Here is a 24804-nt window from a genome sequence, read left to right as displayed (position 1 = left end):
ATGGCAACATTACGGTTGGAAAAAAGGAATGAACAAAAGCAGCAACAACCCCATATTAATGATGTATACTATTTCCTTCTAACTAAGGGGAGTGGTGGCATTTATGAAATGGTAAGATATCTCAATATCTCAAGAAAGGCACTTCTATTGCTGTTTTGGCAATATGTGCCATTACCTACATTGATTTAATTAAGATATCACATTGTTGGTTAAACAGCTGGCGTTTAAGCAACAAAAAAGTCTTTTTAGCAGTCGACAACCCTCATGGGCAGGAACTTACACCTTTTGGTAATCAATGTGGCGTGCATTGAAAGGTTTGGTTGATAAACACAAGAGGAAAACATCTAGATGGGCTGTTGAAAAATATCAGCCCATCAACTTCCTAGTGTGTTACATGTGTCTGAAGGGATCTGAAGGGATTATGCCAGCAGCAGTGAATACTATTTGCCAGTGAATGATGAAACGGTTTTATTGTTTATATTTCAATGTTATCATCTTTATGGGCGACTGTCTGACTGCCACACACACAGCAGCTACTTCTTCTTCTTTAAAAAAAAACCCTCCTTCAGGAAGGTGTCTAAGGGCGAGAGTCTGTTGTGGGTAGCTGAAATTTCATGTTTATATTTCAGAATGCTAGCCAAAATTCTTGCTATCGGGTCTCCAGCTGAGCAAAGTACATATTTAGAAATTACAACATTGTGATTGGCTGTCTGCAGCCTTAGAAAGTGCCCGGGAGCTAGTGGTCCATTAAAACTGGGCTGGAGCTCAATATCCAGAGTTATGCTGGGCCTGTTTTTGAAGTATGTGTGTGAATCTGGGCCTATGCTGCAATATGTTTTCATAGAATCATAGAGTTGGAAGGAATCCCGAGGAATCTCAACTAAGGTATCCATGACTGATGACCATCCAACCTCTGCTTAAAAACCTCCAAGGAAGGAGAGCCCACCACCTCCCAAGGGAGCCTATTCCACAGCTCTTACTGGAGTTCTTCCTGGTGTTTAGTCAGAATCTCCTTCCTTGTAACTTGAATCCATTGGTTTGGGTCCTAGCCTGTGGAGCAGGAGAAAACAAGCTTCCTCCATCCTCATTGTGGCAGTTTTTGGTGTAAAACTACTCAAAAAGGAAGTGCCAAATCCTTGAGGAGCTTGCCTCCATTTTCAGATGCACATATACACAGTAAGTCTCAGACCACAGTTGCCTCCACCTTTAGCACTGCTGAGGTGTTCTTTCTACACAATTGTCTGGAAGCAAACATTAATACGAAGCACATATTATCATTGCTTCTAGTTGCCAGTGCAGGTAGTGTGTCCTGCCAGCATTTTATCCAAAAAAATGGCAGTATTTTTGGGAGAGCCCTGTAGGTTGCAGATTTCTTTTTTAAACACAACCCATTAAAAAAACCCTGACGTAGCAAAACAACAACAACAAAACGAAGGAAAACCAGGCCAGGGAAAGTGAGCATGCTCAGTAGTCATGGAGTGTAGTGTGACAGAAAAGAAAAACAGGGCTCTTTCCTTCCATGTGCCTTGAATGTAAATATAGCAAGTCCCCCTAGGAATAACAGGACTTCTATGATGCTCTGATACTCGTGTGTGTGTGTGTGTGTGTGTGTGTGTGTGTGGAGAATGGCCATTCCACTACAGCCCTTGGACCTCCTTATGAAGGAATCCACAGGACTATGGATTCCGAAGTGGACCCATGATCCAATCAGGATCAGGATTTGCCTAGGTTGAATTAGGTGAGTTTGCTTTGGAATCCAAGTTTGGCAGATTCCCCCACCAGCACTCGGTAGCCAATGTGGTGCCCTCTAGATATTGCTGGGACTACATCTCCCATCATTTTTGACCATTGCCCAAGCTCTCTGGGGCTGATGGGAGTTGGGAGTCCAACAACCGGTGGTGGTGTGGTGGCTACCCCTGTTCTAACTGAATGTATACATTTTTAAAAAACAAACTCTATATAACATGATAATGATTTACTAACCCCCACTTTGGCACACCTGAGAGTTAGTTAATTCCTTAAGCCACCCTGCTGGTTTAAGCCAGCTCTGTATCAGTGGGGCTTGTTTGGGTGGGAAACTTCCAAGAACAAAGTTATTGGTTCACCTTAAGCAGATTACAATGCTCCTAGTTCTCAAGTGTCCCTTGCTTGAGAGAGATACCCACACTTAACAGAATCTCACCTGCTCGCCAATTGTTCAGAGGTTAAGGTATGAGCAGGTGGGACCTTGCAAAGCTCACTGAAGAAGGTGGGGCAGATTTTTAAAATAATAATAATAATAATAAAGCAAGACAAATGTGGGATGTACCCTACAACAAGGGGCATTTAAGAGGTTTAAATATACCGGCCTCAGTACTTTGAAGACAACCGCTTATGCTGCTTTCTAAAGCCCCAAATAAAGCTAAGCTCTATTCCCTTTAGAGGCTTCATCGAGCCAGTGAAATGTATCGTATGCAATAAGGAAATGATTTCTAGGCTTACAAAGGGATGTTATGCCCCTGAGTAGAAAAGAATGGAAACTGGCGGCTGCGCTTTGTTGGCTAGCGAAAGAGCAGCGCTGGCCAATGGGCAACGACACTCCCCTGGGGGAAGGAGGATTCCAACAAATTGTTATGAGGAGAATACAACACCAAATGCAAGTAAAAACAAGATTCTAGAAATGTTCTGGAAGGGGAAAGCAAGTTTGAAATGATTGCTAGCAACAGCAGCAAGAGAGTTGGTTCCAATGCCTGATCTGGATTTCCTTGGAGCCGAGATGAAAGCCATTGTTTGTAGAAGCCTACTCAGAGCAGATTTAGATTTTTCTCCTTCCTTTTGTTTTATAGTTCTGCCAAGAATCGATGGGACGAATATCAAAGATTAAGTATGTAGTTGTCAGTGACTCCGGGGAACACATTTTAGTTGAAATAGTATTCCTAATAATAGGGGTAATGAGGGGGGCAAGGTGGGTGTCAGTGCTTGGTTTTAAAAAACCCCAGTAGTGCTTTGTTTGTTTCGAAACACAGTGTAGCTGACTACATTTTAAACTTGGTCTAAGCATAGATAAAGGACTTGGATCATTCTTACCATCAGTCTCTCATCTAGCATTCTTATGATGTAATTTAATCTCCTGCAAGTGGTGTATGAGAAAGCTTTGATTTCTGAATTATTTTTCTCACAAATGCTTTGTCTGCATTCCTATGCAGATGATCAATCAGGTTCCATTGGACAATGCCAAGCAGAATGTTCCGTGTACGTGTGTGTGCATGTGTGTATATTGGAGGGTGCAGATGTGCTTGTATGTGTCACAAGCGCAAGCTGGAAGCAGAAGCTGATGCACCACAGCACTGGAAAGGTGGCTTGCTGCTGCCTTTGGAAATACAGTGGTACCTCGAGTTACAGACGCTTCAGGTTACATACGCTTCAGGTTACAGACTCCGCTAACCCAGAAATACTACCTTGGGTTAAGAACTTTGCTTCAGGATGAGAACAGAAATTGCGTGGTGGCGGTGCAGCAGCAGCGGGAGGCCCCATTAGCTAAAGTGGTACCTCAGGTTAAGAACAGTTTCAGGCTAAGAACAGACCTCCAGAATGAATTAAGTTCTTAACCTGAGGTACCACTGTATAACTAGAAAGAATGCTTATAATTGAAATAGGAGGTCTTGCCATAGCGGGGAAGGCTGTGACCAGGTGACTTGTGTACCTGTCCAGTCTTCTATCCAACTGCTTGATGGGCAATTTCAAGGCCCTTCCTGCTCTCCCTTCTTAGAGGTCTCTTTTGTTATACTGGACATCAAGAGCTATCCTCTGAAGTAGGACACATGGTTGCCTTAACTGTTTGTGTGTGTGTGTGTGTGTGTGTGTGTGTGTGTGAACTCTTGTTACCTGTACATTTTGCCGTGCAGGACAAAAGTTCTGCTCTGGGAAGGGCAAATGTGACTGGGAAAATGAAAAATATTATTATTTCTACCCACCCCGTTCTACAGTCTCAATCTGAACCAGGCTGGGGGAGATGGGAAGCTACTATTGTCACATTTAGCTGCATCTGAGAATAACACTTTTTAGCTCCAGGTGACCCCTTCCCCAAATATGGGACATCCATGCAGCCCCTCTTTTCAGAATATTTCTGGAGCTAACAAACTGTGGAGGAGGGAGGATGGCTTGTTTGTATTTTCCTGCATATCAAACCTTCCCTGCTACTCTTTAAAAAATTACCGCTGGGCTTCTCTTTGTAAACACCCCCCCCCTTCCTGACTCCCCCCCCCCCCACTGAAGAACTTGAAATACAGTAGCATCTGTTTATCATCTTGTGATTTAGGTTGTGAGTGGAATTCCAAAATTAATCATGGGAGCGTTACAGAGGTAATGTCACTATTTTAAAAACAGGTCCAATAGTAATGATACCGTGATTACAGATGGACTAAGACACCATAAAAGTTGATGAACTGGCAGCTTACTGGCATTTTTCTCTAGCTAAGCAGAATCTTGTGACCTGCTTTGTGCTGGAGCAAGAGGGAAATAATTGCTGACTTTTAAAATTTCAAAGAAGGGACAACGATGATTGTCTCAGGTGCAATCTGAAATCTGCTTTGTACAATTTAAACTAATTGAGACTTCAGTCCTAAACACACTTACCTGGGAGTATCTCTCATCAAACATCTGAGATGGCATGTAGAAGACTGCACTGTAAGTCTGCAAAATAACTGATGCACATCATCTTAAGGCTGTTACAGACTGCAGACTTGGGGAATTTCCTATCATCCCATCCATTTCACTCCCTCTCCTTTGTTGGAGTTTTTTTGGTTAACATCTAGCCAGAAGGACGGCTCTATGGAGCTTGGCAACTTGCTCCCCCCTTTTTGGGTGGTCTTTAGAATAGATATTAACTCATCATCACTACTTTTGGATTTTTTTCTCACTGAACCAACATTGCCAGAATTGTTGTGAATCCTTAGTTATCCACCAAATTTGTTAAACCTGACTGTAATAAGAAGCAGCTCTGGGTAAAACAACAATGACAACTGGTCTGATTCCCTCCTCCCAATCTAAAAAATATTTTTATAAGCCCGGTTAACATTATCCCCCCCCATTTCCCTCTTTCTTTTGTTTATACACTTGGATGAGGCTAAAATAATCCCCCAAACCCACTATTATTTCAGTCTTGGACGAAACCTAAAAGTTCCGGAAATTTGACAAAAAATAATATTTTTTTCTCAACATCATTTGCAGAACGTAGATTGGCATAAAGTCTTTTGAAGTTCTGGAGAAAACATTTGAACTCTGGGATGCTCACCAAAACCAAATGTTTTTAGAAAACTGAATTCAAATGAAATGAATACTGGTGAACGATGACACATTTATGACAGTCTTGGCAACTACTAAGATGTCTGGTTTTTTTCTCTACCAAAAAATAAGAGTAATAGTGATAATCTGCAATCAGGGAAACGTTACTTTGGAATAAGAAATAGATCAGCACTCTGGATGGCCCGGTCAGTAACAAAAAAAGCACTGCTTATTTGTAATCTTTTTATCCTCCTGCTACTGTGTAAAGCGTTCTCCTTTCTATGTCAGTCTTCCTTACTCTGCTTTTCCTCTTTCCCACTTGTTTGTTTGTTCATTTGACTCGGGCCAGAATCCAAAGACCCTTGAAACAAGATCCATGAAATCAAGGGGTGGGGTTAGACCCGAATGGCAGCCTCCCCACCTACAAAATGAAAAACGGTGCACTGATCATTGTTTCAAAAGCAATTTGCAAATGGTGTTGGGGTGTGCAATTCAGCAGTTCATAGGGATGGGTTTTTATTTTTATTTTAATCCCTGGGCTCTTGCACAAGTGTAAGCAACTCTTTGGGTCCTTGCCCTAGTTAGGAATGTAGGAATGCGTGATTTACCTTGGCCCATTTTGTGCTGCCTCCTTTCTTTCAGCTGTGGCCAGGGGCTGACAGCTCAGGGAGAGTCACCAATGGGTATGGAAGCAATATCCATTTTCAGTTGTTACTTTGCCACTTGCGATACTATACTTCCTCTAAGAGCAAACCCAACTACAGTGGTACCCTGGGTTACAGACACTTCAGGTTACAGAAAACTCTGCTAACCCAGAAATAGTACCTCGGGTTAAGAACTTTGCTTCAGGATGAGAACAGAAATCATGCTCTGGTGGCGCGGCTGCAGCGGGAGGCCCCATTAGCTAAAGTGGTACCTCAGGTTAAGAACAGTTTCAGATTAAGAACGGAACTCCGGAACAAATTAAGTTCTTAACCCAGGTACCACTGTATTGAAATGAGTTGCCATCACATCAAGTTACTGTGAGTTCCACAGGTTGTTTATGCATTGTGCAAAGAATGAATCTCTTTGCTATCATGCTATTCCTCTAGCCCAGGCATAGGCAAACTTGGCCCTCCAGATGTTTCGGCACTACATTTCCCATCATCTCTGACCACTGGTCCTGTTAGCTAGGGATGATGGGAGTTGTAGTCCCAAAACATCTGGAGGGCTGAGTTTGCCTATGCCTGCTCTAGCCTTTCCTAGTAGATCCAATGTAGCCACCGATCTGTTGGATTTTCACTGCCAATCATCTCTTTCCTCTCATCTGCTCCTTTCTTGCTGGTTGTCCAAATGGTACCCCAGAACCTAGTTCAGTTGTATAATGTGGAACAGTCTCATGTCTGTTGGGGAGAAGCAGCTTCCAAATTGTTTCCAGTGGGCAATTCAGACCCCTCCTCCTTTGTTCTTTCGGCTGTAGCCAGTAACAAATGCGCTGATTAGCATAACATTTCGTCCACTCGCCCATTTCATCCACCAAAGGCCACCAGCATGTTGGCCGAAAATAGATCCCAGATTGAATTAATAACCACTTTTTGTTTGTTTGTTGTGGCAATGGCGAAAAACAGAGTGGGGGAAATATCCAAAGACGTCCAAAATTAATTCAGAGAAAACTTGATCATTCCTTTCCCTATCCCACTTCCATCCTCGTGCATGGCAACAGGACTAGAAAATCTGTTTTCATTTTAGCTATCAATTTAGCAGTAAATCGAATTAAATGCCAAAATGTTTGAAAACCGAGTTGTATTTCATTCCAGCTGAATCACTGATTTGAGGTGGGGGGAGGATGTCTTAAATGCTCAGCATTTTTATGATTAAAACACCCCAATAGTCTCTCTTTTAAAATGAAACATGCTTGGAAGAGACTTACTGTTGTTAAGTATTAATCAAATCTTTACCCAGTTACGACTGAAAGGATTGTGTTAGGTAGACATGTCAGAGAATGGATAATGGAGGTTGCATGGATAGTGCCATTCTATAGGCTAGTCAATAGGTGGCACTAGACTTAGTTTTAGCTAGGTGGAGTCTTACTGTTACTGCTCTTGTTGGAGAGAGATAATAAAGTTATTGTCAAGTTTCCTTACTGATGTGTCCTTGAAGTCTTCTGTGACAGAGATGGGAAGGAGAAGGGAGATTAGTTTTGAAATTAGTTTAGCCCAGGGCATTGGCACTCATATAGTCATACTGAAACCTCCCTTTCAGTACTGTACAGTATTAGTTTTCAACAGGTGTGTTGGTACCTGCTTTTGGTTCATAGCCTGACTTAAGCATTCAGATATATGGTGAAAAAGACATAATATTTGAGTTTAAGGTTAGTTCCAGCTCTGAAAAATGATCACAGAGAAGGAATTATCCTTGTGGTCTTCTGATTTCTCATTGATTGTTACTTTTCATAGTTTAGCATTGTGTCTACCTTAAATATCTGAGATATAGACAGATTGAATCACACAGGGTATAAAAAATGGCATTGCCTATCTGTATGAGCGATCAACAGTTATTCCACAGTGATATCCACATTTTAATCCAAGCTTCTAAGAAAGGCTTATACTGTATATAATTTTGTGAATTGTGCTAGCTATCAAAACTGCTGAAATCTGACCCTTCTCATCACATTTGGGTCACGTGTTATGATTCTGATAATTCAAAATGCTGATCAAAACACTGTGCTGACAGATGTGCTGAAATCTGCCATTATTTTTCGTAGATTTCCCAGTGTGCATTCTGAACCATAGAGACAAGAGCAAAGGGCAGCCACAAGCAAGAGGGAAGAGTCTGTTCAGAGCCTGTTTCCTGCCTCACATTGTGTGGCATAGCAATGTCATTTTTAGAATGGGAGGAATGAAGGAGAAATTTAATTTGGTTCATATTTAAAGGTGACCTTACCTATTTTGTACTTATCAAAACAATAAGTGAACTGAAATACAGCCATCCTTCAAAATTCACACTTCTCAAAATTTGGCAGTGCAGTTCTCCAGCCACGTCATAATGGGTACAAAATGCATATACTAGGGTAAGGTGTGCATGTACATGCATAAATGAGTGTAAGTAACACACAAACTATATTGTGGGGAAATTGCTTTGCAAAAACATGTATATAGGTAGGCAAAATTGCATGCCAATTTGTGTATATCAGGAGAAATTCACACTACAATGCTGAAGAATTTTCATGTTGACTTCTTTTAAAATTGCCTACACAACAGGTTCTTAAACTGCCAAAATGTTTTATTTAGCGCCTTGTGTTTTGGAATTAAGAAACCCTTTCCTTGGGAAAAACTTGCACTTCTTAGCATCAACTTGCTGAGGGTATTAACCCTTTACCTCTGCTGTGGTTCCAGTCTTGATTGGGAAGGTGAATATTGGGAAGGAAAATAAATTCCAAAAAAGTGAAAAGGAATTTCCCCTCAATGTGAATTGCAGGTGCAAGCCTCACAATCTAGATTGGGTCCTCAGTGGAAAGTTAAAGATCTGCCCCACACCGATAGTCCAGTCTGAATTGGGCTTCCTTCATTGGCAATTTGTGCATGCACAGACACAACTCTGCAGATTCAGACACAGCTACATAGCTAATGTAATGTGTAATACAGCCCTGAGGGAAGGGTAAGACGATGTACTACATGCAAGTGCCAAAAAGCACATATATCCTTTTGCATTAAAAGGGGAGGGTATCTTTGGCCCATCTCGTTAATGTCGTTATCAGTATTATAAGAGCTATTTTTCACCGTGAACACTTCCCTTGTTCTCTTAGAATGGCAATAGTGCCCACCTGAGAATTCTGACTGAAAAAAAGCCCTGATTATCAAGTATAAAAAGGTACCGAGAGCCAGTGCTCTTAGAATACGGTCTGAATTTTGCCGCTCAGATTAGAATCCTGCTGAGAATCTTGCTCTCCCTGCCCCAGCCTTTTGAAATAATGCCCTTGGATGACGAACAGCTGACACTGCTGCTTATGTCAGTGCTTGGACTGAGGTTGTGTTACTGTGCTGAGTAAACATCGCCTCCTCAGACCAGTGCTGGGACATTTATATGTGAACATAGGAAGCTGCCTCATACTGAGTCAGATCATGGCTCCGTCTCCTTCAGTGCTGGCTACACTGATCGGCAGCAGCGGCCCAGGGTCTCCCACAGCCCTGCCTGGGGATTCTGAGTTTTGATCCTGCAACCTTCTGCATGCAAAGCGGATGCTCTGGCCCTGAGCTGTGGCTCTTCCCCCTGTGCTGGGACCCTCAATGCTGGAGCTGGTAGGATTTGGCCACTGCTTTTACCTCTGCAATCTTGAAAACAGGACTGTGTGAGAACCCGAAACGTAAAAAACAAAACCCACTACATGTTCCCTTTGTTTATAAACCAGTGCACATTTTTTATATACGGCCAGGATTAAGAATCCTTCCCTGATAACACAATGGCTGTCTCTCAATCTGCCCAGTTTTTCCAGTGTCTCTAGGGCACAGAGGTCGGGCTGAAAAATCTTTCCGTGACATGATGGTATTACCAGTCTCTCTCCCCCACCATTTCCTAGTGGGAGGAGCGCACTCCTACACAGCACATTTCCTCTGTGTTGTGGTCCTCACGAGGCAGAGAGCTGCACTTCTAAATGGTTTCTTGTGTAAGCTCTTTCATGCTTCTCGCCTTGGAGCCTTCTTTTAGATTCTGAGCCAAGAGGTCAGGAAATGCTCGGCGCTCCGGCTTCTCTTTCTGTATATGTTTCTATGTGGTTCTCCACAGATCCATGGAACACATTCCCGTCTCTCTCTCTCTCTCCCTCTTTCTTTTTCTCCCTTCCTCACACTAATTTTTTGGCTCGGAATATTCCCGACTTTCATTGTTTGCATGTGGAAAAATGAAAACTTGATAAACGGGAAGATCTTTCTCTTCACATTTTTCGTCCTTTTTCCAAAGTATCCCCGCTCTGCGCACTGTCTCTCAATCCAACACTTTAAAAAGGAAAACCGAGGGGGGAAAGCTTCTTCCTGGGTTTACACATATACTTTGAAAAATTATTCTGCTGATGGAATCGGCAAGCTTTCATGACTTTTAGGTTTGGCCAAGCTGTTAATGCATTTATTGCTTTTGGCATCAGGTGACTGGAATGGTTAGTTGCTTTGAATTCCCTCCCTCCCCATCACTTTCTCTTTCTCCCACTCTCTTTAAAAGATCACTGTTTTTCCTCCCCTTTGCAATTCCCTTTCCTTGCTAATAGCACAGAGTGACAGCCACTGATTAGAGAAGCTTCAGGAAAGGCCACTAAGAACCTGGCAGTCACAGGCATCACATCAAAACCAAGACAGACGTACACTCTCAAGATCCTTTCTCCGGGTGGCGGGCTGTTACCCCTCCCCGCGCTTTCCGGATGAAATTCACCTTTCTTTTCTCACTCCCTGACCTTGAGATTTCAGTAAAAAGCTTGAGAAATAATTTTCCCACCTTAACATCGCGGTTCAGCTTCTCCCCTACCCACCCCAGTTCAGCTGCAGCTTATTTGATAAGAATCAATACAATACTGTAGTTCTACAAAAGGGTGTACATCAGGCACAGACACTGTAGAAGTGGTCTTTGGCGTAGTCCTCACTGAGGCCATAAATTGGTGCCTGGGCTGTACCACTTTGGACCACAGCTGGGTTTGGCTCATTGGAGTGACACTAGGCAAAAAAAACACAAAAAAAACACCCCTCCACATAGAATATTAATGTGGCACATACAATGTTATGGCCAAAAGCCTTCTCCCTGAAATTTAGTTTTCTGTGTTGAGGTATTTTGAGAAGCACTCAATCATTAGAGACTCCATCTGCAACTGTACAACCCAGAACACAGGTTAACTGCCTCTGTGAGAACTAGGCCTCTGAAGGCACAGAGAGACTTGGGTGTTGGGTTATATCCACACCATATGTTTAAAGTACTCCTACATACCCTCCAAGTGTACTGATTTTCCAGAGACGGTCCCAGAATTAGGAAAGCCATCCTGGCTTCTGATTAGAACGTCCGTATTCCCCCCCCCCCCCACCGCTGCGGCTACCGCACTCAGGAAGGAGGATGAGCCAGTACTTGTCCCAAGTGACAACGGTGGCAGCTGCAGGTGGTGTGAGAGAGCATCCCGTTGCCTCCCCATCATCACCACTGCCGGCCTCTTCCCTTGGGCAGCTCATAGCGGATGCTGGAGAGCAGGTGAGGAGGAGAAGAGGCTGCCACCGCCCAAACCCAGCCCTGCATGATGCACCAGATCTGAGGGGCAGGCAGAGGGCAGGGCTGCCCTGGGCAGGAAGACAGGGGGAGTGGAGCGCAAGGAGTCTGGATTTTTTAAAAAATGTTTTGTGCATCCATGTCTAATCTTTTCCCTTTCCAAAATTTATTATTGGCGTGTGTTTTTCTTTTTGTAAATCTACCAAAACAAAATAAAATTGGGATTAAGAATGTGCTGTGTCCCACTGGTGAAGCGATGATGGCGCTTGCCTTTCTGACAGGAAATGCTGTGCTGGAGGGCACCAAAAATGGGGGGGGGGTCAAAGAAGGTTGGGGTGAGTGAGAAATGTCCCTATTTTCATCTGAGGAACATTGCTGCTTTAACAGTCAGGGCTCCTCCCTTCAAAGAATCCTGGGAACTGTGTTTTGTTAAGGGTGCTGGGAATTGTAGCTCTGTGAGAGATAAACTACAGTTCCCAGGATTTTGTGGGGGAAGTATAAATGTGCTATGAACGCATGTTGTGGGTGTGACCTTAGAAGTAAATGTGAAATTCAAAGCAAGTTCCAGTCCCAAGGTTCTTCCTAACTTTGAAGTTTAAACTACCTAGAATCAAAATGAAACTCTCCTCCTTTGCTTCCCTGTATCTTCCACTGAGGTCTTGTTGCAAGGAACACCTTTCAAACTGTGTGTTTGTATCTCCCCTCCCTGTTCCTCCTCAAATGCAAAATCTGTGTTTGGATTTTAGCCACCTGGTTATGCTTAGTTCCTTATTTAAAAATAGTTCTCCAAAATAGATTCAGACATTACACTGTTAAAAACAATTTTCGCTCTAGGTATTGAATGTCATACTGGGTTTGTAGTAATAACTGATAGATATCTTGAATAATCTTCAGTTTGGACTGCGACTACAAAGCTCTGTCAATCATTGGGTTTAACCTTAAACACAGATGATTTGAATTCACATTAGCAGCATGAGGAAGCCAAGAAAATGGAAGGGTGCTGTTTGCAGAAAAGATGATAGGGTTACCTCTGCTGCTAGCTTTTCCTGCTACTTGCCTGAGATACTAAATCAAGGTGAAGTTTATGGAAAAAAACCCCAAGAAGTGGGGGGTTCTAATGCCTCATTCCTGCTGGGATTTTCCTATTATAAATCTGCTGTCAGAAATGAGTGTTTCGCTTGTGGCTTAATTTTATGCAGGCCCAAACACCTTGGCTCAACACGTTCTGCCAGAGACCGTCTTGACTGTCTTAATGCGACGGGGTCCTCATTAGCTGCGACACGGGAAGATGGAAGCGGTACACACACTCTTTTGTCGCTGCCCATTGCTTCACGAGCGGCCCAATGCAAACTGAAGGAGGACGTAAATTTGCAAGGTGGCATGCGCGCAGCAGTGAACATTGAAAGAGCATTACTTGCATGAATTAGCCAACTCAGAGCAATTTCATTCCCCCCTCCCCCGTTTTGAGCTGAAAGTTCTGAATGGCTCAGCACTAACGTTTACTGAAACTAAAGCATCTTGCTGAAACCATTCAAAGGACAGTGTACCTATTGATTTCTCTCTCTAAGGCTACTCCGTTACACACAAGTCTCAAACAGAAGCTGCGCTCGTATTTCCTAGAGTTATAGAGACACTCTATATTCATGGGCTGAATTGGACAGCCTCCTTTTGCACTGTGCTTGTTGCTTTGTTGTGCGACTTTGAGATCACCATTCCTTCTCTATGAGTCAGTTCCAAGAGAAATGCTTCCAGACTCCAGTGCTAAATGCTAGCGGGCAGGAACACATTCATGTACTACAAAGCAGTCATACAAGCTCAGGGCCCGTCGGATGCTTAGTCTAAACTGTGAGGTGCAAGAGAGCTTGAAGCCGTGCCCTCTGCCCTGGAAGCTTCTACCCTTTGACTCAGATGACTGTGAGAGCTCTGGGAAGGGCACCACACACATGCCCAAAAGCATCCCCATCAGCATTCCCGGGTCTAGAAGTCTGCTGCCCTAAGAAGCATCAGTTTGCACAACTGATTCTTTAAGTGGGGAAAAGCTTCAATCGCCAAGCCACGTGTCCCAAGTTGTCTGGAAAAGCAAGGGCGAACACAACTCAGTGCGGATAGGGATCAAAGCAGAGATCTCCTGATAAATAAATAGCCAGGTTTCCTATATTCTCTATTTGTATTGTCCCCTGTGTTGATTGTGTGACGACAGCTACAATGACTAATGAACGAATGGCATGGTGATTGGTGGAGTTGGAAACATGACAAAATATTGTATGATCCTGAAGCTGATGAGTTTTGGCACCTCTTACTTTGGGTTTAAAACTAGGGCCGTTGAAAACCATCCAGCTGGCTCTAGGAAGCATTTGGCCTGACAACAGTCCTCCATCTTTGCGTTCCGCCAATTGGCATGTACTGATTGGCATTGCAACGAAAGGCACGTGGGCACTGAGCTGATTGGCTGTCAAATACATCTGGTAAGAGTTTGAGAAAATGCTCCATCTTGGAGTACAGGGTCTGAGGTCAAGAGCACAATGATGTGAGAATTCTCAGGTTTGTGTAAGTTCAGGCACGCAGGGCTGTCGTTCAGAGGTAGTACATCTGCTTTGCATACAGAAGGTCCCAGATTCAATCCCTGGCATCTCCAGGTAGGGCTGGGAGAGGCTGTCTTGCCTGAAATCACTGAGAGCTGCTGCCAGTCAGTACTGTATAGACAATTCTGAACTAGATGGACAAATATTCTGCATCCCTTGTTCCTATAAGCATGTGGGGGCGATTAGTGCAGGGCTGGAGACTCTGCAACGCTTGGTCCTGATGTGGTTTCACGGCAACACATATTCAGCATTATTGAAATGGCATGTTGCTCATCCCTAGTGCCTCACCAATACCCAAGTCTCAGTGAATGCTGTGTAAGTAATGTGAAGTGCATAACCTTGAGGTTTTATTACAATCAAGTGACATAAATGCCATGAAATAGTATGAATAATAACCATGGACCCCTAATGAAGGGTCAGGATGCTGGCAACATTCAGATGCACTGATATGCATAACTGTAGCCCCATTAAAAAGAACTTTCTAGGCTGGTGGCTGATGACTCCTGAGCAGGTGAAAGGATAGGAGGGCTTCCTGTTTCTGGAAGGTTTCCTGTTTCTGTGGTCAAGCATTCAGGTATATCTGAGTTTCTTTATAAAGACAATCTGTGCCTGATCAGCTTTAATAGGTTTATTTGCATTTTCAGCTCAGGGATTTAATGAACATTTAAAAAACATTTCTATAAGAAAGGTATATGGCTGGTCTAGACTGGCGATAGCCAAAGGATGCTGAACGCGGAGACTCTTGCTGCAACCAAGCAAAATTCACTTGGGTCAAGGAAAATTCTGGGATTAGACAGATTCCTTCCATAACAAATACAGACTGCCCTCCATGTTTAATTAGTAGGAAAATAATTATATTGCAGCATTATCCCAAACGGAATAGTTGGACCAGTACAACAACTTGTAGCCAGGGAGGCCGTGAAGATGGCTTTGCCAGCCCCAGGGCATCAGGAGATGCCAGAAGAAAAAATCATAAACAAAACGTTCAGAGGCATTTCCCTTTGCCATTTGGCTGCAATACTCCATCATTTGTCACAAAATGGAAAAATAAGACCTGCCTTTCTAGGGCAGTGGCTGAGTGCAATGAAAACAACGCTGACTTGCAAACACAAAATCAGCGCTCAGTGGTGAAGCTAAAAAACCAAGAGATGGAAATGAGAAATACTACACCAGGAGGCCTGAGAATCCACAAGCCAGAAATAGCACATACGGTAACCTTTAGAGAGTAATGTTTAGCAAATTTAACTTTGTGAGAGACTTAACAAGGCAACGCATGGCAAATGTTTCAGTAAACTGTTTGCAAATAGACTGGCTTGTTTTGCACTCTGCATCCAGAGATCCCAAATATTGCATTGGGGAAACAAATTCTGCACTCAGAGGAAATTGTGGAAATTTATGAACTATATGTAAACATGGTTTGGGGGTTTGTTTGTTTTGTTTTTGCATAAATACGTTCCACCTTGCAACTTCATTCTGAAGTACTTGGTGTGTTTTTTACAGGCTTTGGGGTGGTGCCAGATAGGGTTAGGGAAGAAAGTGGTTTCAGTCCACATTGAAAGGCAAACTTACCTTATTTGCACTTTCCAAAACAATATGTGAAACGAAACACAGCCACCCTTCAAAATGTGCACTTCTTTGAATTTCACAGTGTATTTCTCTAGTCCCGTGATGTGTGCCAAATACATATACTAGGGTAAGGTGTGCATAAGAATGAGTTATCTCTCTGCTTAAAGCTCTGGATCGCATTGAGACTTAGTTTTACTTAGAATAAATCCATGGAAATCCTTGGAACTTCAGTTAATCATGATAAGTCCCATTGAGTTCAGTGGATCTACCCTAATCATGTCTACAACTGCAATCCTACCTCTCCTTACTAGAAGTAAGCCCCATTGAATTCAGCGGGATTTACTACTGAGAAGACATTATTAGAACTGCACTGTTAGTCTAGATCCAGCCATATATATTCTCAACTGTTTCCTGAATTTCCCACAGAGCACACCTGAGATAGCACTGCTCTAAAAGCATTGTGGGAACTGTGGGGTCTGTTTTTTAAATGTCCCATTATATCACTGAGGGTAACATAGAGGGGCATCGTATATGTGCCAGCCTGAATTTTGTGCAGATAAAAATATAATAAATAGTACCGTGTCTCAGGTCAAGCAAGATGATGAAGGTCTTTAGAATGGGTGTGTTGGCCACCAGATGGGTTTAACTTGGGGCCCAAACTGAGATTCCAGGCTGCACCAAGCTGGGGGCTTCTATGAGGCCTGTATTTATCTTGTAGATGGAGACCCAGTGAAGTGTACTGGTTAGGCTGTTAAACCAGGACCTGGGAGACCAGGGTTCAAATTCCCATTCAGTCATGAAGCTCAGCAGGTGACCTTAAGCCAGTCACACTCTCCTGGCCTAACCTAATTCACAGGGTTGTTGTGAGGATAAAATGGGGAGGGGTAGAACTGAATATTCCACTTTGAGCTTTATGGAGGAAACGTTGGATATAATTGTAATAATGGATAAATGAAAAACCTCCCAAAAGAAACTTGCTTTTGTGGAAGCTAAGGGGCACCCATTTTCTCCCTTCCCACTTCTAGTCTTTGCAAAAGCCACTCTCTGCTAACTTTCCACAGCTTCTTGGTCTTGGAGCATGTAGCCAACTCCACTTTTGTCTTCCTAACCCACCAAACACAGCCCTAATTCATAGCGCAAGATCCATAGTTTGTTTTGATTTACTAACATACCATTGTTTTAAAGGTGTGTTATTAATAGGGGAGGGGGATCATTTGTAATTATACGGAGTGAAACATGGTGCTGTCAGTCTAATTCAGCATGGCTCTTGATACATAAAACCATGCACAGGAGTTATGATCTCTTAACTAGCCTCAGAGGTGCAAATCCAAGGAGGTGTAAATCTCAAACTCCAGGGAGCAACAGATGCCATAGCTGTTGAGCTGGTAGTGCATATATCAGCAATGAGGGGGGTCTGCTTTACATAAATCTTAGACGAATATTTAGCCGCTTAGTAAACTGGTTGAACAACGAGAGCGCAACTACATAAAAACTAAAACCACATGTCCCAATGAAAATACTTTTTTTTATTTTTAACGGTGGGGTTGGGGAGAGGGAAATAACTGTACCTGATGGTATGCATACCACCAGAAGAAGCAAGAAAACTGTTTTCAAGGAATTTATAAGAGGGATGTAATTTTGATAATTAATGTTCTTTCCCCTTTATGTTCTCATTTTTCTCCTGTAGTGTAACTGAATTGGAAGAGGGCATTTTAGTACTTATCTCAAATGTTAGGTTGGTGGGGACAACGTTAAAATTCAGATATAGTAAGTGGATTAAGGCAGCCCTACATTTTATGCCTTATGGGAAGCCCTTGGTGTCATTCTGTTGTTGAAACAGGAAGCTGAACGTCAGACACAAGTAACTGAGAACCTATGCATTTTCCGTGAAGGAACTTGATTGATTGATTGATTGGTAGCTTGCTTACATTTCCATGCTACATCCATGTCTTTTGTTCACACTTTATATGGTAGTAAGAGCAGCTGGTATGGTGAGTTGGTGCTGTGGAGCCGCCCTCCTGACACTGGAATCACTGCCATTTACCTGGACGGGGAAGGAGGTGGCGAGATTGGGGCTGGCAGGAGCACTGGGTTGAGTTGACTGGTATGCTTGTGCAGCCCTGACCTTGCTAAGATCCTGCCCCATCCAGGTAAGGACACCATATTAGCCACTTCCATGTGATAATGAAGTGTCATTATAACACCCATGATCGGCGCCAAACCTAATTTGGCCAAGTTTGCATGTAATACGAAAACAAACCATGGCTTAGGACAAAGGAGCAATCGTGGGTTTCCGGAACAAAGAGCTTAGGAGGCCCATTGTTTGTTTTTATTTTATTAAAGATTTTCTTGATTTACAAAAGTGTGTGCAATGTCTCTCTCTCTCGTATTCCCCCCCCCATGTAACATTTTAACAAATCAGTTTCATTTGTTGAGACATTAGGAAGAAAAGGGGAAAGAGGTGGAGGGGGGGGAAAGATGGGTGGTTGTGGGGTCAGGTGGCGATGTTTCTATTTTACTTAATATATGTAGGGTTTAGTGTCAGCGTTGCTTGTGCAGGTTCTCTGCTGTTCACTTGTGTTTCTTTGGTGGTGAGAGAGGTTGGGGTTGGCCTAGGGTATGGTTGTTCATTTGTGGTTGGCTGTGGTGGTCTTTGTTTTCATGTGTGAGTGGGGTGGGTGGGTGTTTTGGATCAGGTTAGCCATATTGATTTGTATGCTGTTGGTGGATTTTTGTCGTTGTCTTGTTGGGCTGCGTGTGTGATAAAGGGGAGCCATACCAGGGTGAAGGCATCTTCTTCTATTTGTCCCCGTGTCAGTTTCAGTTTATTGGTTAATTTTTCTAGTAAGGCTGTTTCCCATACTATTTGGTACCATTGGTCCATGCTTACTCCTGACAGGCCCATTGTTGACTTGTGTGAGTTCTATGAAATGTGTGTGGAATAACAGGAGCAGTTATAGGGTTATAGAATCACAGAATCGTAGATTTGTGGAGTTGGAAGGGATCCCGAGGGTCATCTTGTCCAGCCCTCTGCAATGCAGGAATCTAAAGTATCCATGGCAGATGATCACCCAGACATCTTTGTGGGTAACTCCCAACATATCGCAATAGATTGCACTGGAATAAGCTGCAACTTCTAAAGGTTGGTGGCAATTTAGAAAGCAGTATAGGAAGTTGGTTTCTTCTTTTAGAGATGAAAACCTGGTTATAAATCCATCCCTTTGAAGTGAAAGGCAGACAGGTCTCTTAGAAGGATCTCTAGCATGTAGTTTAAATAGGAGCATTGTTCTGGCCACCAGGGACCCTCCCCATTTTGAACTGAAACATATTAAGGATTACTTAAAGCCAACTGATGGATAGTATATGCAGATATGGGAGACTCTTGGTTATGACTCAAAATCAAGTTATAAAAGAAGGTCTATTACCAATGCACACAAATATGCTTCACTTATGAGATCCAATCCCCATGGAAAATCGCAGCAGGGAGAGAAATGGTTCGCGTGCCATGAAAAATATATGCATTTCAGACCTTCAACAAATTAGAACAATGGTCACAAGTTTGCTAACTTGAAAAAGCCAATCACATTAGATAAATGAGTGCCAAGCAAGTAGATTGAAATTACTTTGGAATCCCCACCCCCCGCAAAAAAAAAACCCCAAACAGATTGTGTACAAACTATACATCAAAATCAACTCAGACTTTCTTCTTGCAAACCTGCTTGGAAATAAGTTCTAAAGAACCAGAAGAGTTTCTGTCAGATAAAGGAGAGGAAAGTAAAGTAACTTGCACACTGAAAACTTTCACATACTTTTTTTAGGAGGTAATTTAATTATTGTTTGATTTTATGCTAATGTTATGTATCTGATGTTAGCCGCCCTGAGCCTGACTTTGGCTGGGGATATAAATAAAAGTTTATTATTAATAATATTGTTATTAATAGCAATATCTTCATTTTCAGTATGCAAACTACTTTAATCTATTTGACAGGAAGTGCAGTATATCATCGTACGATGTTGCCACAGCTTGGTAGGCCAACGGATGTGAATATGGTGAGGGCAAAGGCCTTCCATGGCCCTTCCCTCCCATACACACATGTTCTGGATATGTGTGAAAAGTCAGGCCCAATTCTTGTGTTAACTGGTCACATGGTTGAGACCTGCAGCTCAGTGCTAACCTATGCATTCACTGCTTGCATGAATTTCCTGCTTTTATAGCTACTATCCACACTACCTCCATGCATGCATGTGCACTGTGCAAATCAGAGCTCAAGAAGGCGCTGAGTTATATATGAACATCTGATGTTGCTGGCTGTAGAATCAGAGTTTTGGTCCATCTGCACCAGTACTCTCTCTACTTAGACAGGCAGAGAATTTTCAAGTTCTCAGCGTCCACCCACCCAGTAGACCAGGCATAGGCAAACTCGGCCCTCCAGATGTTTTTGGGACTACAACTCCCATCATCCCTAGCTAACAGAACAAATGGTCAGGGATGATGGGAATTGTAGTCTCAAAACATCTGGAGGGCCGAGTTTGCCTGTGCCTGCAGTAGACTTCCTATTTGTGATTGTTTTGAACTGGGCACGTCAGGGCATTGTTTTGAACCTGGCATCTCCCACACGGAAAGCAATCCTACTCCCCTCCCAAGGGTGCTTCTAGCTGGTCAGTTTGATTTCTGCACCTTTTTCTCATTCTGGATTCTTTTCATCACCCTCGTGGAGCTGTACATTGACCTGGATGTTCAGGCCCTTTGTAGCTTAAGGCAAACACACCGCGACACAAATGACAGGAAAAGGAAGACTCCATGAGTGGGGTTTGGGAGAAGGAGAAGCAGGAGTGGAGACATTTGCATAGGTCAAGAAAGGCCAGTGAAACATCTGTTAGTGGTAGCTGACATGTGTCAATTTTCAGCGCTCATTAAATTCGTATTAATGCTGAACTGTTCTTAAAGCTCCCAAATGCATCTCATGGCTGCCGCGTTCTCCAAATCGAGTGGTGATGACTTTTCAGAACTGTGCCATGCCTGTTTGCTTGCCAGTGGCATCTGACCTGGGGGTCAGGATTCTATTTAACCCTTCCTTGTAGGTCAAAAGACAAATTAATCTGGTGAGAATTGAATTGGAAATGAGGTGTTTAAATAACAGGTGTCCCATTAGTAGGGTAGCTGCCAAGCTGAAACGCGTATGCCTTTCTCTCCCCCTGTTGCTCCGCTTTGCTGGCTGCAAAGATGCCTCTGGGGAGAAAAAGTCAAGCTTAAGTCATCTGAGATGGAAAGTTGCTGCAGGGAACAGAATGGAACAGGTGACTAGCTCAAGAATATCTTGCAGATTTATGGCAGCCAACGTCTCTCATGCTTCTGCTTCAGCATATTTGCAAGCTATTTTTCTGGACTTTGGTGGGCAAATAACCGTACAAATGCAAGGACCACACTTACCTCCAGAAAGCTTAGAAGCACCCAAGAGCTCTCACACAGAATTAATGAACTAACCCAATGCACGTCCACTCCAAATCAGATCATGCGTAGTTCACGGGAGTTTACTCCTTAAGTAAGTAGGATTGCGGCCTTAGGGTTATTTTCTTTGAACAGCAGACCACCATGCCGGCACACATCACAAACGGATTTTCTAACTTTGCAGAGCTTCAAAAATAATTTGCTGTGATGTGGCCTGGTGGGCTGTTGTTGGAGCAGTGTGACTCCAGAGACTCAACTGGGCATGAACAGGTAATTGTATAAGACACTCCAGAGTTTTTCATAGGGCTCTTTTTCCTTTACAGTTGGCTCACTCATGAGAATTCCATCGTCCTGCACAAACCATTGCGTTTCTTTGTCTTCCCTGTTGTAGCCCCATTCTCCAGCCCCCAGTGCTGGTTTGCAGCCATTTTTGAGTTTGCAGTGCAAGTGAACTGATTGTAGTCTTACCTGATTTAGAGGTGTGGTTTTTACAGAGTATGGAAGGGTTCCATTGCTTACATTACTTTCCAGTGTGAAGGTGGTGCTGGTAAGCAAGAGGAGGAGAGGGAGGCAGCAGGGAGGTTGGCACAGTGTGGGTGCAGCAGTAGAGCCAATCATATGCTCCTGCCACTGCACTTGCACTGCACTGACCTTCCTGCCACCTCCCCTGCTTTCGGTTATTGACACTGACCTCCATGTTAGGAAGCCTGGTAAAACAATGCAACTCCCCCCTGCCAGCCACTGCTATTACTGAGTAGGGCTAGGTGACAGCACTTTTGCATGGTTTCACCAAGCCTTTCCCATCCCCGTTCCTCATAAAATCTATTTAAATCTATTTAAAAACAAGTTCTGTTTTAATGCATATTTTAAAGTATATCTAACAAACAATTCCATTAAAAACAGCAAGCTTAAAACATACAATCCGAATCTCAATAGGACATCCGGCTAATAAAATTTAGCAAAACACCAACAGAAACCCCAGCAACAGCTTATGCAAGAAAAGCTTTCGATTAAAAGCCAAAATAAGTTTTCAAAACGTTCTTAAAAGCACAAACCAAAGGAGGGAGCCATTTCTCTGTTAAAAAGGAATTTCATAGGGTAGGAAACACCACTGAGAAGTCCCTATTCAAGATAAAAAGTAGGGAAAAAACAGATAAATGAAATTTGAACAAGTGATACTTGTAGTCAAAGTGTTGTGAATAAAAGCACTATCTACATTTTCTGCAGAGTCAAATAATGCTACACTTTTGCTGTTGCTTGTCCATTTGTCTATTGCACAAAAGTGGCATTGAAGAAAATCTTGGCATATCCTGGAATTCTTATTCCCCCCCCCCTCAATTTCTCCTCCTTTCTTTTCTCTTTCTCTTTAGAGGATGAAGATGATGAAGAATTGGTTGAACCAAAAGCACAGAATGACTCTGAGATAGAAACTCAAGAAAAGAAGCAAGACGTGAAGGAAGGTATGTAGATGTGGACATTATTGAAGCATCTACCAAAGACTGCCATGCGCAGTGTGCTAATACATGCCAACAGGTGAAGTGAAAATTACTGTTTCCTAGGATTTGCTTTTAACATTGGTATTGCATTGCTTGTGACCTCTGCAGACCTTTAGGGCTCTTATGTCTAAGAATAGATGTACAGTCCAGCCCTAAATATTTTTAGTTCAGCTAGACTTCTTTCCTAGTACACATGTTTAGGGTTGCAGCCAAAGAACGGTTAGAGGAACGCAGTCTTGACGCATTTATACTTGGACAGAAGTCAAGAAACCCTTTGCAGAGTAGCGGTTAGTGTCAGATTAGGATGGAGAAGAGTCAGGTTCGAATCCCCTTTCAGCCATGAAGCTCACTGAGTGATCTTAGACCAGTCATTGTCCCTCAACCTAGCCTTTCTCACAGGGTTCTTGGGTGGGTAAAATGCGGGGGGGGGGGGGAGAGTACCATGTAGACCATCACCAGCTCTTTGGAGTAAAGACAGGATATAGATGTAATCAATATAGACATTGTTTTACTGAGTTCAGTAGGACTGACTCTCAAGGGTTCCCCAGTGGTGGTGACTTAGACATAGGGAGGTCAGCTAAGCAGGGCAGCCCCCATGTATCATCCAGTTGTTTTCCCCCATGTATATGTTGGAGGCTGAATAGCTACAGCAGAGAGCCTGCCCTCCTTGAGTAGGCTCTCCACGTAATTAAGAACCATGGAAGATCAAGGTTCTAAATCTTATGGATGCCTAAATCTTATGGAGAGGGGGAGGGGTGAGCTTCAGGGACAGGGAACGTGTGGTAGGGGGATATCCCAATGGACTCACCCCATCCCCTCTCCCTCGCACAAGGGTAATTACATGTGGGTAGGTGGAAAGAATGAGTGAACAGGGCTCAGAGTGCATTGGAGACTGGAGATGGTCTGTAGATCAGTAGGGTGCATGCTTTCCGTATAGAAAGTGGCTAGACGCAAAGGGCATCTCATTGACCACTGTGAGAGCAAGCTGCTGGATAAGATGGGCCATGGGTCTGATCCAGCAGGCTCTTCTTATCTTCTTATGCTCTTATGTTCCAAAGAAGGCAGGGCTCCTGCGCCTTTGACAGTTGATGGATCACAGGAAGCGGCTGTGTACTGACCATCGGCCCATCTAGCTCACTATCATTTAAAATGACTTGCAGTTTCTCTCTAGGGTTTCAGGCACCCAGGCATATGCAGAGATGCCAGGGATTGAACCTGGAAGCTTCTGCAGGCATAGCAGATGTTCCACCATTGAGCCATGGACCTCCTTCAATAAATTCAATAGGTGCTAGTTAACACCTGCTATGACTTCCATTTCTACACAACTATGTGGGTTAAACCACAGAGCCTAGGACTTGCCGATCAGAAGGTCGGTGGTTCAAATCCCCACAATGGGGTGAGCTCCCGTTGCTCGGTCCCTGCTCCTGCCAACCTAGCAGTTCAAAAGCACGTCAAAGTGCAAGTAGATAAATAGGTACCACTCTGGAGGGAAGGTAAACGGCATTTCCGTGTGCTGCTCTGGTTCGCCAGAAGCAGCTTAGTCATGCTGGCCACATGACCCAGAAGCTGTATGCCGGCTCCCTCGGCCAATAAAGCGAGATGAGAGTTGGCCACGACTGGACCTAATGGTCAGGGGTCCCTTTACCTTTTATGAATGGTTCAGAAGACCTTTCATCTTCATCTCGCTGCCATAAAAAGCTTCAAGGTCCAAGTCCTGACATTTCCAAAGTTTGTTTTTTTAAGGTGACAGGTGATGTGAAAGACCTCCACCTGAGACCGCAGAGAGCCATTGAGAGACTGAAAACTATACTAGGCCAGAGGGACAAATTGAACAGATATCAGGCAGTTTCCTGCGTTCCCTACTTTAGCCTTCAACACTAGTAACTAGGGTGGGGGGGCACTAGTGAAATCCACCCATCTAAACTGACATTTAGCAATTTTTGCCCACTTTGGCACATGCCTTTGTTACCAGCAGGCTAAGCAAGCAGGCTTAGGAAGCATCAAGAACAATGCTGTTAAATACGGTATCCGCCGTTCAATTTTGGTTGAGATCTGTGTCATGTTTCCTCCTGTTGCCACATAAAAGCAGCCCTAATTTGGATATCTCTGGAAGGCGACATTGTGGATTATGCGCGAATACTTTTAAAAGCCAAACTAAATAGACTCCTGAAAGATATATATTTATTTTAGTGGGCTTTTTTTCGCATGCTTGCAAGCGCGCCCTTTGTATACTTTT

The 24804-nt window shown here is 43.3% G+C and overlaps 1 protein-coding gene across 11 annotated transcripts in view; it reads left to right on the top strand.

The window, feature by feature from the left end:
* The window catches only part of DYNC1I1 (dynein cytoplasmic 1 intermediate chain 1), a 228848-nt gene that overhangs the window by 98383 nt on the left and 105661 nt on the right, over window positions 1-24804 (top strand). For all 11 annotated transcript variants that reach the window (XM_083578649.1, XM_083578648.1, XM_083578641.1 and 8 more), the window contains one exon: window positions 22443-22532. In XM_083578649.1, coding sequence (XP_083434775.1) covers window positions 22443-22532 — 90 coding nt within the window. The remainder of the gene's footprint in view (window positions 1-22442; window positions 22533-24804) is intronic.

Source organism: Podarcis filfolensis, assembly GCF_964270895.1.
Source record: "Podarcis filfolensis genome assembly, chromosome: 12".
In the NCBI taxonomy this organism is placed as follows: Eukaryota; Metazoa; Chordata; class Lepidosauria; order Squamata; family Lacertidae; genus Podarcis; species Podarcis filfolensis.
Note: the sequence above shows the minus strand (reverse complement) of the source record. Positions and strands in the feature narration are given on the sequence as shown.